Source organism: Crocuta crocuta, unplaced genomic scaffold (genome assembly GCF_008692635.1).
Source record: "Crocuta crocuta isolate KB4526 unplaced genomic scaffold, BGI_CrCroc_1.0 scaffold72, whole genome shotgun sequence".
Classification (NCBI taxonomy): domain Eukaryota; kingdom Metazoa; phylum Chordata; class Mammalia; order Carnivora; family Hyaenidae; genus Crocuta; species Crocuta crocuta.
The window spans coordinates 6332310-6351941 of NW_027529427.1; the positions used below are offsets into that span (position 1 = coordinate 6332310).

At 49.6% G+C, this 19632-nt stretch overlaps 1 protein-coding gene across 1 annotated transcript in view; it reads left to right on the top strand.

Moving 5' to 3' along the window:
• IQSEC3 (IQ motif and Sec7 domain ArfGEF 3) overlaps window positions 1–19632 on the top strand; it is a 109661-nt gene that overhangs the window by 34380 nt on the left and 55649 nt on the right. Inside the window, 1 exon segment of the mRNA XM_077759026.1 lies at window positions 459–542. Coding sequence (XP_077615152.1) covers window positions 459–542 — 84 coding nt within the window.

A 19632-nucleotide genomic window follows, 5' to 3' on the forward strand; every position in this document is an offset into this window, starting at 1 on the left:
AAGCACCGTGCCTTGGATTTTCAGCCAGCAATCCTAAAATCTCTGTGTGAGTGTTTTGTATCTTTGCATATGATCAGCTTCCCTGCATGCAGTTCTGTGCACCATGGGTGAATAGACCTAGTTCGGCCTTGCCGGACCATAGAGGGGAACAGGGTCATAAAGAACTATAACGATAAACGGGAGGGCTGAATAAATGGTACATCCTATGCAGAGGATGGGGCCTGGGCTCAGAAGGAGGAAGAAGTAGTTGATGGGAGGTCCGGGGGCAGGGAGCAGGCCTGCAAGTGGGAACTGGGCCTAATGCATGATCGAGAAAAGCCAGAAGCTCCTCCCTCCCTGAAGCAATGTGGACACGGGGTGAAGGGTCCTCAGTAGGGGGGGTGGGGAATGTGTTGGTGCCAGCGGGGCCCAGCCTGTCAAGGCCACGCTTGACCTTCTCTCTTTTGCTCTGCCCTCAGGAATGAGACCGTGCTGCACCAGTTCTGCTGCCCAGCCGCCGATGCCGAGCAGAAGCCCGCCTGCTCCGACTTGGCCTCCCAAAGGTGGGAATGCACTGGTGGCCGTACTCCTTTCCCCACCCCCACTGTCCTCCCCCTTGAAGCAAAGCACACCACACAATGCCATTCGGCCTCTTCCTCTGAGTCCTGCGTTTTTGTTTGTCTGTTTTTACCTCCTGCCTCATGTTTCTATTTCTCTTTCCTTCCTCTGGCCCCCAGATGAGCCATCCCAACTCTGGAGGCCATTGTACCCCAGTGTTCAAATTCCAAGCTTAGGCTCCTTCCCCCTAAACAGCCTATGTAAAATATCATCTTTTTAGATGTGAAGGGAAGTTAGTTGGATTATACACAGTATATCTAATCACATGGTAGGTTTTCTGGCACTCAACAGGTGCTCAACCCATGGTCGTGCCCGCCTTTTCTATGATAGCAAAGACTTACAGTTTTCTTTCTAATCTTTCTCCTTCCATAAAAGAGCCAAGATGACTGAGTTCAATTGTCAAGCTTTTCAACCTGCACTGAGTCAGCTATTGACCTGGGAAGGAAGGGGGAGAGTGTTGAGTCAAGGGCTGGTGTCACTGTCGCAGGCCTGCTTCATCTTGTCATGGTCATAGTCCTTCTTTCTTGTATTAATTGTTTTGAATCGAAAAGTTTTAAATTAATTTAACTATTTTAACTAGCAAAATACCAGATCACTTCCTAGTCACTGATGACATCTTAGGGTAATACAATTTAAATATATATACATATATTTGATGGAAAGGCACAGCATGCCAAGCTAATCAGACAGAAAATGTGAGTTTTACCACATTTGTTCGGGGCCTCTCCGGTAAAGTCAACAACATAGCAGTCTTCAGCGGGAAGTAGTCCTCGTCGTCACAAAATCTATTGTTTAGCTTTAACGTGTACTATTGACGTTTCCTTTTAATGTGGAGTACATTCACCTCTAAGTTTCTGTGTGGAATCATCATCCCATTTGTAAAGCTTACACAGGAAGGGTGATGAGTAACCAAGCGCTGAATGGATACAGAAACGTCGCAAGGCTGCCAGGCACCACCTGCTTTTCACAGTGTGGCCCCTCTTCTCCACAGCTGTTTGCTGTGGATGTCTCCCATTGTGGGACTGACACCTAACAGCTGCCCGAGGAGGTGCTTAGAAGGTTCTTTGGGTTTCTTAAGCTCAAGATTCCCCTGGAATGTAAGTGTAGGTAAATAATTCTGCTCCACACAGGTCATTTTCTCAGCTAGATAGGAGAAATGAAACCCAATCTGAGTAGCTAAACTCATACTCCTTCTTCCCACCCCACCTCCCATTTTGTGGTCCCTCCTCCTTACACTTCTGTGCTCCTGTCTGTCTTCCACCTTCATCTGTCTCTCTGCCTCTCCCCTTCCTCGCCCACATCAAATTCCTCTCCTGTGTCTACATCCCAGGACTCTTGTCACGCTTTGTTCTTTCCACCAATTCCTCTTAGTTCCGCACTTCTCTCTCTCTTTTGTTTTACTTACTTCACTGGGAGTCAAGATACTTGGATTCTGTCCTGAACTTGGCCCCATCTACAGTCTCCTGCTGTTGGGATGAATTTGGGCAAGTTGCTCAGCTCCCCTGGACCTCAAAAATTTCCCAGTCCAAGAGGGTGGTCTATCAGGAAAGTAATACTGACGCCTAATCTCATTGAGTGTCTCAGCTGCTCAGTGGGGTTAGACCAGGCTTCCTCATCCCTGTCTTATGTGAGAGCAGAGTAAGTTTCAGATCACTCAAGGGCCTTGCCCATCATCACCCAGCCAGAAAGTAGCAGCGCCCACACTTGCCCTGAGGACATGTCACTCCTACTGCCCACCATTTCCTTGTTTGAGACTCAGTGATTCCATGATCTTTCCTCCTTTATTCCTTGGAGAGTCACTAGGTAGTAATCAGAGATGGTAGCTATTGACACAAAGACACAAAACCACCTCTGAAAGGCATTGCTACTCATTTCCCCTTCAGGGGAAGTCAGGGCCAGGGTATAGGCAGGATTCTGAGGTGTCAGACTCAGGCCAGAGCAAGTGGCACCTCGGGATCCTTAAGTCCAGGGCTGAGGAAAGCGTGCTTATTCCTAGAGAGTGAGCAAGTAGAAGCATGGAAGGCAAAGAAAAGGACCAAGCCCTGTGCGATGCCCTGGGTGGTCTGTGGGCCAAGTTCTGTGCCCAGGGACATAAGAACAAGTAAGGCCACTTGAGTTCTGGAGGATCTCACCATCTAGTAGGGCACTGTGGTGCCCCCAAATTGGAAATGGCTCACCTGGAAACTGGAAGAAGAAAGAAATGAGAGAATGGGAGAGTGGGAGAGAAGAGGAAAGAGTAGAGTGGCATTAGGGTGATCTTCAAGGACAGGAATGGAGGGTCCTGGTTCCTTCCAATGGGCTGTCACTGTTCAGACACATGGCTGAGTCTTCTTCCTAAAAATGTCCTCCTTGGTGGGGGGTGGGGGAGAAGACCTGTCTAGTGTGCCTACTACCCCATCAATCCAGCTCAATTCAGTAAGCATTTAATTGCTACTACCTAAGCACAAAGCCTCGGCAAGGATGGATGACAGGGTGCCCTCAAGCTCAGTCCTGGGGGACATGGCAATAGGAATCCTTCCTTGGATTTTTCATGGTCATCCTCTCTCTCACTTCTCACCCCTCATCCTTTTCACGCCCATACCCCTCTGCTTGCCCACCCACCCTGTGGCCCTGGGTCCTGGTGGGAAGGGATGGGAGGGGCTGGTGTGCCATGTGGGAGAGAGCGACAGGTGTATGTGGGGAGGGGCGGGGGGTGCTCCCCCATCATGGCTGCCAAAGGAATGGGCTTCTTTCTCAAGATTTGGGGTGGGAGGGTAGGAAATGTTTTATCTTAGTTTCCCTTTGGAGGGGCAGGTGCCTGGGTGGGGACGGGAGGGAGGGTGGGGGAATGTTCAGTCATGGAGGGACCACCCCCTGCAGCCCCCCGCCCCGTGTGGGGCAGGGAGACTTGCCCCTAGTTGGTTCAGACCTTTAGCTGCTGTCTGCTTCTGTTCTCAATTATTCCAAGTTGTTCTGTTTGGTTTGTAGTTTCCTAGAGTGTATTTCTGTCTGTCTGTCATCTGTCTGTCTGCCTCTGATGTCTGTTTCTCAGCTTCTCTGAAAGGAGGCTTTCTGGATGTTTTCTGACAGTCCAACAGTGTATGTCAGTCAGTCTGTCTGTTCCTGGCTTCCTGGGAGAACTCCATCCTAAGAACGTTTTCTCCCATGAGACCCCCGACATCCCTGCTCCCAACCCTATCTGACCCCTTATCAGTTTCCTTTAACCAGGTGCCCCACCTCCACAGAGTGTAGCCCAGACCTTCCCCGGGAATTTCTCTGTGAGAACCTGCCAAGGTCAGAGATTGGGCTGAGGGCTGGCACAGGGTGGGTGGGTCACAAAGCCCTCTGGGCCACCCTGGGAGGTCCTGGGCTGGGCTGCAGGGCTCTGAGACAAGCTAGGCTCTTGTCAGTCTGACTTCCTACCAGCTCAGCCAGGCTCTAGCCCAATCAGCCTCCTCTGAGTTTTCTGGGGATAAGCCTGTCAGTCTCCACAGGAGACCCCAGTAAGAAATCTAAGCCAATCGATCAGGTCTCTGGGGCCTTTGGTGTGTGACCTCAGAGCTGACTCCTTGACACTCTTCCTCCGCACCCCAGCTGAAGCCAGTGGTGATCAAGGTCAGCCCAATTTGAGGGGTCTGTCCCCTCCCTGCCCCACCCTGAGCTGTGGGACTGAGCAAGAATCTCTTTCTCAAGAACCCTGGACTCATCCCATGTGGGCCTCACAGTAGCTGATCACTCACAGCCCCATCGGCCAGACCAGTGGAGAAGGAGGCACCACAGCCCGAGGCGAACCCTCAGCCCAGAGGAGAGACTCAGGGGCCAGGAGAAACCCTCACCCCTTCCAAAGAGGCAGCTAAGCCCCAGCCCTGGGGTGGGGGGGGGCTGTTGCTAGAACAACCTGCCCCAGCCACATATAGAGAAGCCTTTGAGGGATGGGGTCAGGAGAAACTCTACCTTGGGATGTGGAGCCTGCCAGGGAGGGATGTCCCCCAGGAGGTGAGAACACTCAAAGTTGAGCCTGTCTGGGAGCTGGGTTTCTGCAAGAATAGAGGCCAAGGGGTGGGCATCAGGGACGAGGGGGCAATGGAGCCATTATGGGGCTGGCAGAGGCCTCTAAGGCTGGACCCCCGGGCGTGGTGCCTGGGTTCACAAGCCCTTAGGCAAACCCCCGGTGCACGCCAGGGCACTTAGGTCCTCAGGTGAGAGCTGGGGGTGGTGGAGCCCAGAGAGGCCAGCCTGATGCAGCAAGTGTGTGCCAGGCTCTTTCTTCCCCCTTCCCTACCGCCTCCTGCTGCTAGCTAATGACAAGGGCTTTATTCTAGGGAGCTGAATAGGCTAGTAATTGCAGCCCTACTTCCAATCCCATGCCTCTCCTCCCTCTCAGGCTCTCAGTGACAATGACCCTGGAGCTGGCCAGCCACCACGCAGTATCCGGTAGAATGGCAGCCCGTTTGTCTCCGTGGGTGGCAATAGGGCAGAGTGGAGGAAGATTGGCTTCTATTAGTATAATGAGAGGAGGCTCAGAGGGGTGGTGGTGGCGGCTCAGCTAGGGGAGGCACAGGGAGGAAACAGAACATACTCCCTCCCCTGGGGAACCCTGGGGAGCCCTGTGGGCCCCAGCAGATTCAATGACTCATCCCTGGTACTCGGTCCTACCTGCCCCAGCCTTGCTCCAAAATGGAAGAGACACTAATATTTCTTGAACGTGCCAGGTATGTTGCACCAAGGACTCTAGTATTTTATGTCAATTCTGTGAGATAGCTGTCATTTGCAGCTACAGATAAGGAATCTGGGATGGAGAGAAGTCTCATGTCTTGACAGAGGGACCATGTTAATCAGTTCTGGAACTGGAAGGTGAGCTCAGGTCTAACTCCAAAATACAACCACTTTCCACGGAGCTGCTGCTAGGGTTCTCTCTCTCTCTCTCTCTCTCCCTCTCTCTCTCTCTCCCTCTGTCTGTCTGTCTTTCTTTCTTACAGAGCACAGGAGAAACCCTTCTAGGCATTTCTTTTGATCTTAAATAACATCTATTTTCTCTGATTGTAAGTTATACTTGCTAGTTGTTGGAAATGTGGAAAATACAGAAATATAAAGAAGAAAATAATTTAATCCAGTTATATAGAGTTAACTACTGTCAATATATTAGAGGGCAACCTTCCAGGGTTTTATTTTTCTAAGCACTGGAGTTTACATTTCCCCCATTAAAAAAGAAACAGATTTTGTAGCCTGCACTGCCCACTCAGTATACTGTGTCCAGAGAGAGCCTCCCCCTTAAGCAGCCCCTCCCGGGCCCCCATCCTTTCCTGGCGCCCGTCCGCACCTGCTAACCAGCCCACAGACTGGGCGGTGGGTGGCTGTGGCTCTGCTGGAGACCGCACTCCTTGCTATCCTTGAGCAAGGGGCTTCCTTCCAAGGGTGCTGTCTGGGAGAGCCCTTCGTTCGCATTGTTGGTGCCTCTGTCCCGCCTCTTGGCTCTCCCCAGCTGGCCTGGGGCGTGATCAATGGACCAGCCAGTGTTTACTCAGCGATTACGGAGCAATTAAATTCTCAATCGATACAGTTTAGTCTTCAAACAGCTGGGCTAGGGAGCCTCGGCCTCAAGTGCCAACTCCATCAGTCACATCCCAGGCTCAGAGGCTGCCGGGAATCCTGTCCCACCCGCAGTGGAGAGGGTAGGGGCTCGTTCTGGGGCTGCAGCACTGCGTCCCCTCTTCCCTCGAGAAGCACAGAGAAGACATGGCTTCCCTCGTAGGCCCTAGTGGGACTGGAGAGTCGGCCCACCTAAGCTGCTCAGCCCCTAGGCTCCGGGGTCTCCGCCTCGGCACACAGGGAAGACAGTGGGTGGCAGGCAAGGCCAAGGGGAAGTTGTCTGATCTCCTTCAGTATCCAGTGGTTAGTTCCCCAAGGCCTTGGCAAGGGTTGGGATGCTACCCTAATGCAGTGCTGTGACAGTTCCCAGAATGCCCTGCCCTGGAATGGAGCATCTGCTGACTGGGGGGCCCAGGTGGGATTCCTGGGGATCGAGGACCTCAGTCTGGCCCGGGACACAGCAAACCTGGGCTCAAGTGGTGAACAGCGGTGGGGAGGGGGGGAGGGGAGGGCCTGCTCTTGCTCCTTCTTATTCAGGCTTTCTGAGCAGGTTAGATTTGCTCACTAGTGTCCTGAGGATTTCTGTGTAGTTATGGCAGAATCCACCTTGGCTGGAGAAAACCACAAGGAAAATGGCAGAAGAATTCGGTCCCGGAGCTAGAAAAACCTGTCCTCTGATGGACCATGTGACCTGTCCCCTCATGTCTGTTCTTTTTGTCCCATCTGTGTCTCTCCCCCCAGACTCAGGAGGCACAAAAGACAAAATAGATGTCAGAATACTTTGATACCCTGGTAGGGAATCCCCCCCCACCCCCATGCCTCCAATTCCGGAGAGTATTAGGAAAGCTTTGTCTTGTCATGATTTTTGACTTTCTGCTCAGAGAGTTTTCCTCAGCTGCAATGTGAAACTTGCGTTTGGAGTCAAGTATTTGTCCGGGCCAATTTCCTTGTGTATTTTTCCCATCCAGTGATGCTCGATGCTCTAAGACCAGTCTCTTCATGAGACCTCAGTTGTCACCAGAGGGCACTTAGCAAACTTCCTCATCCACAGGCTGGGCTGGGGTTGTGTTGTGTGAGGGAGTCCAGGCCTGGGCCCAACTTCAAAGAGCGAGCTAAGACAGACAGCTTTCTGTCAGCAGTGTGTTGAGAGATGATTAGAGAATTTCTCTTCAGTCTGCATTTCTATTTTGTGTCCCTTATCCATGAGAGAGGGAAAGAGAAAACTGGCTGTCAGCTAGTGAGCCCTTGCTATGCACTAGACAGATAACAGCTTATTTAATTCCCACTGAAAGTTCATGAATGTTATTAGTCCCGGGTTTGCCAACAAAGTGAGGATCGGAGCTGATGAATGACTTGTCCAAGGGCCATATCCCTGGCAAAGGGAGGAACTAGGATTTGAACCAAGCATCTATCGCAGCTTCCACCACCAGAGTCAGATGACCAAAGAAGGGAGGTGTTTTCAAGCATAGGAAGTAAATGCGTGGTGGGGGAATGAACAGTCGGCTCTCACTTCCCTGGCCCCAGGAAGGGGGCTGCTCAGAGGGAGCTCCTCAAAGACAGCCTGGTTTGTGGGGCGGCGAAGGCTGGCCCTCCACCCCACAAATGAGGCTTTGAGGACTCCAGGCAGCTGGAGGTAAACATGTTGGAGCAACCAAGCTGAAGAGAGAAATAACCGGGAAGATATTTTTAGGGGGAAAAAGCTTCAGGCTTTCTTATTTAAGGAAATAAACATGGGGCGCCTGGGTGGCTTAGCCGGTTAAGCGTCCGACTTTCACTTAGGTCATGATCTTGCGGTTTGTGGGTTCAAGCCCCGCGTCAGGCTCTGTGCTGACTGCCAGCTCAGAGCCTGGAGCCTGTTTCAGAGTCTGCGTTTCCCTCTCTCTCTGACCCTCCTCTGCTCATGCTCTCTCTCTCTCTCTCTCTCTCTCTCTCTCTCCTAGAAATAAATAAAACATTTAAAAAAATTAAAAAAAAACTTATAAAAAAAAAAAGAAAGAAATATAACTAAGGCTAATACTCCCAGAACAACAAAATGAAAGCCACCAGAAGGAATGTCTAACTATCTTTGTTCCATTGGTGTTCATTAATGCAGTTTTATCCAATTTAGGAAAAGATATTCTTTTTCTCGTTTACCAGAAACTTCTTGTTTGAGTCTTTCGGGTAACCTCTCTTTGCAAGCCTAGAGATTTTTCTAACCTCACTATCTCTTAGGCCTTTTTGGTTTTGGTTTGTTTTCTCCTCTGAAAAGTCATCTTGACCCATTCATTTGTCTTTCAACCAATAATATGACCATGACGATAATTTATAATTTCAGTAAGTGTTTCTGATATATAACAAAAAGGGCTTTAAATCTGTTTCATTAGGGACACCTGGGTGGCTCAGTTGGTTGAGCGTCCGACTTCGGCTCAGGTCATGATCTCACGGCTCATGGGTCCGAGCCCCACGTCGGGCTCTGTGTTGACAACTAGCTCAGAGCCTGGAGCCTGCTTCAGATTCTGTATCTCCCTCTCTCTCTGACCCTCCCCTGCTCATGCTGTCTCTGTCTCTCAGAAATAAATAAAACATTAAAAAAAATTTTTTAAATCTGTTTCATCAAACGAAGAGAGGAGATCATCATAGTCTACAGTGAGTGATTTAATCAGACCAGGCATTCTTAACAATTTTATTGCCTTTAATGGAGGCCTTGGAACAGCTTAAGAAAGGAGATTTTTAAAAAAAATTTTAATGTTTATTTATTTTTGAGAGAGAGGGGGGCAGAGAGAGAGGGAGACACAGAATCCAAAGCAGGCTCCAGGCTCTGAGCTGTCAGCACAGAACCCGACAGGGGGCTCAAACCCACAAACCACAAGATCATGACCCACAAACCACATGATCATGATCAGACGCTTAACTGACTGAGCCACCCAGGTGCCCCAAGAAAGAAAATTCTTAGAGATTTTTTTGTATGACTAAAAAACCACAAAAAAACCCAAAAATCAGGAAAGGTATCTGTCTGTGAAGAAAGACTGGAATGTGTTGCTGTCTCTGTCAGGGAGAAGACCCAGCAGGAGCTGTTGCTTTTGAGCCAGAGGGTTTCTGGCTGGAAGGGACCCAAGGGGTATACCACCCTTTAGCACACAGATAGGAGACTGAGGACCAGAAGAAGGCGTCTTGCCAGCTCTCCCAGCTGGTGACGTGCCCAACAGGGTCTAGAACTCAGGCTTCTTGAAGAGCTGGTGCTTTCTAACACCAGATTTCTCCATGCCTCAGTTTCCCCAGCTTCCACATGAGGGGGTGAGCCGTCTAATGCCCAGGGTCCCCGCGGCAGTGATTCTGTAAGAAGACACTCTGCCTTGGCCCGAAGCGGCAGGAGCACCCAGGAGCATTTACAAAGCAAAACAAAGGGCAAGTGGCATCACAGGACACGGGGGACAGTGGGCCCAAGAAGCAGATGGGACAGCAACATTCAAATGAGCATGAGCGCACGTAAGAAAGGAGAAGCGTCGAGTGGGCCCTGCACAGGTTTGGTCTTTCTCTGGTCTACTTATTGTTAAGACACAAAAGGGAATTTTCAAGAGGAAGAAAGCCTCGCCTCACTCAGAGTCCTCCAGGCTCTCACAGCCGCCTTCTGTCATTTTCCGTGGTCCTTGTCCCACTCTCCGCATCCAGGGGCCCGTGCAGCCTGGGCTGTGTCCCCCAGAACCCCCCAGGAATGAGCCCCATACCTGCTGCCCTTCTGCCATCCACACAGCTGCCTTCATTCCAAAGACAGAAATGATGGAAAATGAAGGAGGTTTCGGTGGAAAGCTGGTCATAACCCTAACTAACATGTGTACAGGGTGCTCCGGGCTGTAAAACTCCTTCCCGACCCTTCACCCCTCTGACCTTCACCACAAACCTGTTAAAGGCCACAGGGGCAAGAATTATTTTTTCCATTTTCCAGCTGGGGAAATACTCTGGGAAAGGAAGTGACTTGCTCAAGTTCGAAAGGGAGAAGCTGACAGAGATCACGACAAGCCTGCATAAAGAGAGAGGCTGCAATGAGCAGGGACATTAAGCCCTGCTTCCTGCCTGTCACTGTTTGAATGTGCTGCCTTGGCCACGGTCCAAGTGCCACCACCCACACAGACTGGTGGGATCTCGGTGTGGTTCCTGTGTTCCAAGTCTAGGCTGCAGGTTGGCAGGTTAGGAGAAGCAATCAGGTGACCCTGAGGTCCTCGGATCTCAGGGAAACTGACTCACCAGAAATAAGTTTATGAGAGACTTGTATATTAGTATGAATTCATTAATTCATAATAGAAATGATACTGGTGAACGGGATACTCACAGTTGCTGATTAATAGTGAACTTAAAAATATGAAAGTCTCTTTTCTTCCCCAAGGGCAGAGGGGTGAGCACCAGATGATTTTTGTGGATTCCCTTCTAGGTTGGACAGGAAGATCTGAGAAGCGGGGAGGTAGTAAAATAGTGCCCTGGGCTCGAAGATAAATTCAGGAAGACTTCAAGGATGTACTAGAATGTGGAGCAGTTGAGAACATAGACAGACCAACTCAAATCCGGGTCTAAATCCTGGCTTGGCAACTTACAAACTCTGTGATCTTGGTTAAATTACTTAAACTCTCTAATCCTCAATTTGCTTACCTATAAGATGGGGATAACAGGAGCAGTTACCTCCTACAGTGGTTGGGGGGGGAGGGGTTAAATGAGATGATGCCTGGAAAGGTGCTTGGCATATAGGAAGCACTCAATAAGTGCTAACTGTTTTAAAGCTGGATTTTTCAGGAGCAGAGAGGGAGAAATCAATCAAGATCCAGGAGCCTCAGAGAAGGGGCCTAGAAACTCAGGTATGACTAAGAAATGTTTAGAAAGAATGGGCTGACTACTTTAGGGGATGAGGGTCTATTGGCAGAGCCCTGGTATGGCAAGTACGTAGGGACACATACTTCGAGTGTTGTTCAGGGTCACTGAGCTATGCCCTTCAGAGAGAGGTCTCGTCCCTCCTTTGGATGGCAAGTGATGGGCATGGAGAAGGAGGCATCTTTCAGATGTTTCCACTCAAGCCTAGCCTGGGACACAGGGAGTGTTGGCTGGAAAGAGCCCAACATCTGAGAGAAAGAGAGACTCTCAGAATTAAGGGACCAATTTGGGGGAAAGATCAAAGAAGCTAGAGACCCACATAAATGTCAATCCAGCAGGGCCAACAGGCCCAGACAGGAGATTTTCTAAACCTCAGGGCAGGAGAGGAAATGATTTCACCCAGCACCCGGCTGTCACAGTGCAGGCTAGGATGAGACTAAGCACAGAGGCATTTTATCAGAAAATGATTGCCAGCTGACAGTTTGATTGCCTGTTCTCTTAAGAGGAGGAAACAGTTGAACCCTTGCAGGGAAAGGTTTATGGCCTGGCACTGGCCCCTGCCCTGCCTGGAGGGGTGGGTGGTCCTCCAAGCTGGGATCTCTGAGGCTTCTTCTCAAACCCAGTGTGTCCCACATTGTCCCCTCATCCTAAACACTTTTGGAGATGACGTGTGAAACCCACAGGCATGTGGAAAACGGCACAGCCATTCTGATACCATAAGCTCGTGAGAGGTTTCCTCTGCAGCAAGAACGACTGAAGCTAGACATTAGGAAGAACTTCAAGTAGGAAAGCAAAAGATAATGAAGGGGACTGTAAGGAAATAAGTAAATAATCCTGCTCCCTAGTAACTGGATGTATGTCCAGGGCAGCGTCCTACATGACTAGGGGTCTGCCATTTCCATCCCGTGTGTCACAAGACTCCTGTTTGGGGTAAGCACACACCTGACTGCCACAGATACCTGTAAGCCATCGGAGACCCTTCTCCCGGCTTGGGGTGAAATTCAGCCTGTGAGGAGCTGGGAGAATGTCTTTCCCTGGAAATAGTTCAAGATCCAAAACAGCATCTGCTCTGCTGGGGTGAGGAAGGGCCGAGCTGAGTGGCACAGGAGGAGGTTGGAATAAAGGGACTTTATAGCCACCAGGTTACAAAACAGCCGGGCATGGTCTCTTGCCCAGCCTCTGGGATGCACCGTGCGTGTCGCCATCATCACCATCCCTCGGAGGGACCCCAGAAGGATTAGATGAGGTCATCTCTCCAGGGAGTCATCGCTCTTGAGCCAGAAGCTGAGGAAGCGAGACGTGCCCAGAATCGGGAAGAAGCTTACATTTACAGAGCATCAGTAGGTCCCAGAAGCTTTATGGACCTTGTTTTATCAACCCTCCCAACAGAATCATGTGGCAGGGATCCCTGCCTTACAAGTGAGGAAACAGGCTCCGAAACGTTCAGGAACTAGGCAAGGCCACACAGCAAGGGAGTTGTTGGATTTTAAGCCATGGTCAGTCTGTCTGGTTCTTCATCTCAGACTCATTGTATCCTGCTGCCTCCCAGCCTCTCTACCTTCTGGCAGGCTTCTCTTGGCATCATCTCTAACTCAGAGCTTCAGAAATTATGCCGTGCAGAAAAGAGCACTACTTTTCCATTTAAAGAACTCTCACACAAGAACGTAAGAGAAAGATAGTTCGAGTTAAGGACTGTTCTTTATTCTGAAGTCATTTCCTTCCTACATTTTCATATTCGGAACCGGAATGAGGCTTTCGCTTTTTGTTTTCTTATTTGAACAGAATAGCGCGATGGAAATTCTAAAAAGGAAAAGGAGAGTGGTTCCCTATATAGGGCTTACTGAGCATTTTACACACCTTAATTCTCTCCTAGAGAAGGAGGCACAAGTTAAGCAACTTGCCCAAGGCCACACGGCAACTCAATGGAAGAGTCAATGTTCGAAGCCAGTCCGTCTGGCACAGAGTCCTCCCTGCCTCAGTGCCGTCCCCCTTTGTGCACTGGCCAACATTGCCTGTGGTCTCCTGTGTTCCCTCCTCTCAGGGACCCCAAAGCACTCACACCCTGGACCTGGCTCCCAGCTGGCTCATGGGCTGATGCCTCTCTTGAGTACACGTCTCCCAGCACCACCCATGTGGCTCCTGAGAGTCACTGTGGTCCATTTGGAGATGGTTACATACCGAGACCACAGNCTTCCTTGCTGAGACAATGGGTACAGGCCAGCTGCGGCCAGATCCCTGCCATCTTTTCTGTCCTGCTGGCACGGAGTGCCGGCCATCGCCCTCGGAGGGGGCCCTCCTGACCTGTGTGGGGTCTGCAAGATCTCGAGGGTTCCTGGACCCGCCCCACGTGCACACTATGCAGGCTTGGTGCTCCTGCAAAGGCAGCCACTGCCGCTTACATAAGGACAAGGAGGAAATTTGCCCCCAAGGAAAAGCCAGGGAATGATAAAAACAAATTCAGGACAAAGATTCCTTTGAGGAGAGGAGGAGGAATACGTGAGGTATTAAAGGCTTCTGATTGTGCCATTTCTTGAGCTGGGTACAAGGGAAGATTTTTCTTTACACTTTACATATGTTACTCATATTTGCATATGTAAAATGGCTCATAATAAGAGAAAAAATTAAATAAAGCCCAGAGTTTCACTAGGCTGTGAATAAAAAGTGCTGTCGGCACGGGCTGCGTGATGACTTTAGGCTGTGCGTCCAGAGACGGTTTTAAAGGCAGTATTTCTGGAGCTTCATTGCAGGGTTGGGTGCCGTGAGGGTGTCAGGCGTGGGAAACATGTTCTCTTAGGGGGATAGCACAAGCAGACACAAGCGGTGACGAAATCTGAGGTGCATTTAGGTGCACAGTGAGTTCTCTGTGTTCGGGCTAAGAGAAACGCGCATTTGTGAAATTGTGTGCTGTGTGTTGGGGAAGGGGCAGAAGGCGGGTAGGATGTCCTTAGAGCTTGATTTTGCTACCAGACCTATGCCTATTTGGGAGACAATAAAATGCTCAAGATATTCCAGTGGCCAATAAGATGGCATTCATCAGTGTGGCCAGTTTGGAGCCTATGAGGGAGGTGTCCTGAGGAAACTTCTAGATGAGGTTCCCCTGGAGGGCAGGAGGTTCTGATGCCCAGGAGCTGCTGTTCCCTTGTGGGGTGAGGCTGATGCACACAATGGACATCTGGAAACAGTCTGCCTGGGCTATTCTGTGACCAGCCTTGAGTGAGCGCCACGGTTCGTGGGCCTGGATGTGGGGAACGCATGAGTCCAGAGAAGGACTGTGGTTCCTTTGACAGGAAACCCCTACAGACAAAGCAAAGCAGCCTGTGCCTTCTTGGAACAGCTATGAGACCAAAGCCCAGAGTCTGCAAGGAGCTGACAGGAGAGAGAATCACTTACTCTCTCAGGGCCCTTGGGAGAGGGGAGGGAGAAGCATCTGTCACAGCCAATAAAGCCAGGGCAGTTTCTGCAAGTGGATGAGCCCAGAAAGCCACAGCTGCCTTCCTCCAGGGGTTTCTATTCTGAGACCTGGCTTCCAGCTTGGATAATGGAGGTCAAGGAGCCATGGGCTGGGGCAGGTGCTGGCATGGATTAAATGACGTAAGGAAAGTAAGGGGAGGCTTATGCTGTGTCCTTGGGTGTTGAGGGCAGAGGAGCCAGAGCCCAGACACTGAGCAGGGTTGGTGTAGTACAGGCCTGGGGCCCATGGAGAGGGAAGTAGACACAGAGAAAGCTGAGCCTTGCCTTCCTTCCAGATGTCAAAACATCTTGTGGAAATTGTCCATTTCATGATGAGGAGACAGAGGGCCAGAGAGAAGTGGCATGCCCAAGGTTATACCAAATGCTGCGAGCAGAAGTGAGGTTGGACCTTGACTCACAGCCCAGTGCTCTTTCCACCACCTAGAGTAGCATTTCCTATTAGCCTGTCCTTAGAATGAGCACAGAGCGACTCTGTTTCCAGTACTGGCCCTCTGCTCACCTCAGCTTTGCCCAGTACCATCTGGGGCCCAGAGGATGCTTGGCTTCCTTTGCTTGGTGCCTTTATTCTGACCATCTACAACAACCTTATTGATTCAGACATGGGAGATAAAGAAGTGTTTTAGTAACGGCTTAAAGTCTTCAGATGCAAGGCATGTTGTTAGCTTTTGTCTGCAAAATGCCTAGTTTCTTTGTCCCAAAAGCACTTTAAGAAAGGCAGGCAGGGGCACTTGGGTGGCTCAGTTGGTTAAGCGTACGACTTCGGCTCAGGTTATGATCTCCCTGGGTTATGGGTTCAAGCCCTGCATCGGGCTCTGTGCTGACAACTCAGAGCCTGGAGCCTGCTTCAGATTCTGTGTCTTCCTCTGTCTCTCTTTCTGCCCCTCCCCCCTCTCAAAATAAAGAAACATTAAAAAATTTTTTTAAGAAGTCTGGCAGAGTTTGGACTAATGTAGTGCAATTGGTCAAGACTTCTGGGGGTTCTTCCCATGTGAGGAATCCTTCAGCCTCCCAAACCCTCCTGGCAAGGTCTTGAGTAATCACTGCTCTAGCCTTCCACAGATGGGAAAACAGCCTTCTCCAGCCACCCACCAGTACCAACACCAGCAAGCCCCTCAGGGTCTGGGCCTCCATGGTCTGGCAGGGGCGACAAGGCCTTGCCTGGGAGCCCAGGGAGGACACTCACTGACCCGAGTCAGCTCCCTGGCAGGGGCTGTGTGAGCACAGAGTACTGCCAGGTGCGTAGAAAGGCTGTATTTCCAGGACTCTTGGGTGCCTCAGCTGATTAAGTGTCCAACTCTTGATTTCAGCTCAGGTCATGATCTCATGATTGGTGAGATTGAGCCTCGAATTGGGCTGCATGCTGAAAGCACAGAGCCTGCTTCAGATTCTCTCTCCCTCTCTCTCTGCCCCTCCCCAACTCATAAGTGTGAACTCGCTCTCTCTTTCAAAATAAATAAATAAACTTAAAAAACAAAAGATGCTGTATTTCCCATTGTGGCCAGCATACCAACCTATGAGTTCATTTTATCTTTCTCACTCTCTTTGAAAGGAGATATTCACATCCCCATTTCGCAAATGAGCAAACTGAGGTACAGAAAAATTAGGTATCTTGCCCAAGTCAGCCAACGAGTAAGTTGCAGAACCAGGGACCTCACTCTACTCAAGCTCTCTTCCTGGTGAACAAGGATGCCTTCAGTGCTAGATGTCAGTAAGCAGTGTCTGAAAGCTATGTGGTCGGCGATACCCAAATACTTTCTCTGTATGACCAGAACTGCCTGTGGCTCTTGGCACAGTCTTCAGCATGTGGAAGATAATCCATGATCATCTCTCCAGAATGGTGTTTTTAGCCTGGGCTATGGAGTCTCTAAAGTCTCTTAATGTGAAGGTAAAATCTGGCACATATGAAATCACCTGCGTTTTTCTAGGAAGAGAGCCTAGAGTTCTTTCAAAGGCACTGGGAACTGGGAAAGGTTCTACAGGTGTGCCGGCAGGCAGGTAATCTTGACTATTGAGAGAAAAAGGAAGAAAAAAGAAAAGCCAGTTATCTGTCACTGATTTGGTTCTCTGGGAAGCAGACTCTGAGTTGAGGGTGCTGAATGTTTCCTAGAGAATGAGCTTGGGATCAACATACACGGAAGGGAGGGCAAGAACATAGCATGGGGCAAAAGAAAAAGTCCAAGTGATAGAAGTCCAACAGAAGCCTCAGCCAATCCCAGGCAAGCTCTGGAGGGAGAATGACCTACCAAACTTGCCCCATGTTGAGTAACAATGGTTGAGCCTTTATATCCCTGCCTCAATCAGTCCCTGGATTTGGACAGCACTGGGAAGGACATAACTTTGGGCCAAGGAGCTGTCTGCCTCTGAGACACTCCCTGAAGGAGCTGATGGGGCTGGCAGCAGAGGGCAGTCTCCAGTAGCACTCCCAGAGCTGGACAACGAGCCATTCCTTGAAGGAGAGTCTGGATGGCGCATCATTGACCATTCCTCAGTACCTCTGCCCTTGGGAAAGTAGTAGAGATTAAATGACGTCCATCCATCCACTCGTCCAGCCATCTGTCTTTTCATTTAACATTTATTACACATGTCTTAGGAGCCAGCCCACTGTGATAAGCACTGGTGATAAAAAGGTGTACATGGCATAGTCTAGCAGAGAGAGACACATCAATGAATAATTAGAACACAAAGTGGTCATTGCTGAAATAGAGTCGAGTGCCAAGAATTATTAGAGCACATTGGAGGGTGGGACTGACTCTTCCCAGGGGCAATTAGTGAGTCCTGAAAGAGTTGACAAATAAGAGAAAGGAAAGGCGGGAGAGTAGGATCATGGAGAGAAGGCATCTCAAGGCAGAAGGAGGTTATGTGAGAGACATGGTGATCTGAGAAGGCTCCGCAGATTTGGGGAGAGTTTCAGTGTTCAAAGAATGGGTAGGTCACTTGGTGGAAATGTGGCTGAAAGGGGAGGTTGTGGTAAGACCACGAGTGGTCCTAAGTCCATGCTGGTGGACCTCATCTCAAGAGTATTGGGAAGTCACTGATGCGTTTTGAACAAAGAATTGACATTAAAGTATCTACATTTTAGGAAGTCAGTTCTGGTATTGGGGATGACAGGATGGAATGGTCACTGGAACACCCAGGGAGTCACATATGTGCCATGCTCTCTGGGCCCCTATCATCCCTCCAAGCACAAGTCAGCTTCCCACATAAGTGATCCTCTCTGATGTGATGTTAAGCCCCAACACACAGGTCATTCTGGCCCTGGGCACATGTTGCATTCCCCTGAGCAACTGTAGTCCCCCAATTTCTCAAAGACTTTCACTTGCCATGCTCAAATCCTGTGATCTCATGTGTGGAATAACCCCCATGCATGTCCTGGATCCCTATATGCGTATTGACCTAATGCCATGTGGGTGCCACCAACGCCTTCTCAGAATCCCCTTGTTTTGGTGCTGCCTACATTCTTTTTACCTTCTCAAGTGGACATCCCAACCCAGGAAAGATTCTTGTGACCAGCATCTCCGTTATGTCATCAGTCACACTAAGTTTCTCCAGGCTAGTGGGCTGCCATTCAGGGAATCTGTTTCCGTGCAGCTGGATAATGAGCCTAAGATAGCTAAGATCACCAGGCTCCCTCTCCCCCTCTTTTCCCTCCTTTCTCCTTACAAGAATCTGTGCAGGTCATGGAGTGAATACCATTCACATGATTCTTGTCCAAGTGCCAGGCTGCCTGAAATCTGACCCAGTGGGGAGCAGCTTCATGATGTAAGGTCAGCCCAGCAAACCCCAAACACTTAAGGGATGCAGCCTGTGTCTTGTAAAGTGTGATGTTCTGGGCATTCAAACAATGGGCTTCCAGTTCCAAAAGAGACTGGATTGAAGTAGATGATCTTTAAGTTGAAGTAGATGGCCCTTCTATCTATAACAGCTAGTATGAATATTCTAACCTCTTTCATTGGCCCATTTTTATAGATGGGGTACAGAGAGGGAAAGAGAGGCTGGGAACATTCTTTTGATAAGAAGGTTTAAGTACTTAGGCCTCCACAGCTCCCTGACAAAGTGACAAAAACACAAATCCACACAAGGGACACTGGACAAATGTCTGCCAAATGCATGCCTAGGGCATGCCCCATATTGTGACTGGTACAGCCAAGGGCCTTCCTATAGGTGGTAAATATGTATGGATTCTCAGAGGTGATGGATACCACGACTTGTGACCCCCAACACCAAGGCCCTTCACTGTGTTGTTACTCTAGTGGGTGGAGAACAAAGATAGGAGGAAGCTTCTGAAAACCAATTTGCCTTCACTTTCCCCCCTAAAAACCATGGAAGTTAGTCTGGAGGTCTGGGAAAGACCATGAGTTATGATGGAAAAACCTTACTGTTTGTTTTGTGAAGGTTGAGGAGGGCTAAATGTTGAGAACCCCTTCCCCTTCCACATAGGAATTCTCCATGCTGTTTTTCTGGGAATTCCTTTGGGACTCCATGCCGTAGATTTCTAGCTCAGAATACTGCCTCCACTGCTGTCATCATTTATCAAGGACTACTGTGTGCCAGGTACTGCACGAAGTTCTTTGCAGGCTATATTTATTCTTCCCAGCAACCTTGCAAAGGTGTTCTGAGCATACCTGTTTTGTGGAAATAGAGGCACAAGGAGGTTAGGGAGCTTGACCAAGGTCACATAGTAAGTAGCGGAAGGATTCTAACCCAGGTCTTCCTGACACCAAAGCCCATGTTTTTTTCTCTGTACTGTATAATCTTAAAATTGCCATGTTGATGACATTAGTTCTGGGTCTCCAATAGCCACTTTGTACCACACAAGTTGGTGGAGAGGTCTAAAGGGAAAGCAAGGACAAAGTCCTCTTCCTAATACTTTTCATCATCTATTAGGGTTGGGAGTGTCATAATCTCTCAGGTCCCTTTGCATAGAGGTGGGCAAAGGCAGAGGTGGTTCCACCAGCCAGAGAGCCTGGAATCTTGGGGCTGGTGGGCCTTGGCGGACCGGCCTTGGCATTGGAATCCAAGCTTCCAGAATTCCAAGCTTAGAAATAAGTAAGTTCTCATCATGTGACAAGTAAGGAAAACTGACCCAGAAGGAAGAACAAATTACCCAAGGCCACAAAGCTAGTTAGAAGCTTTATGTATGCATCAGTGTGCATGTTGCTG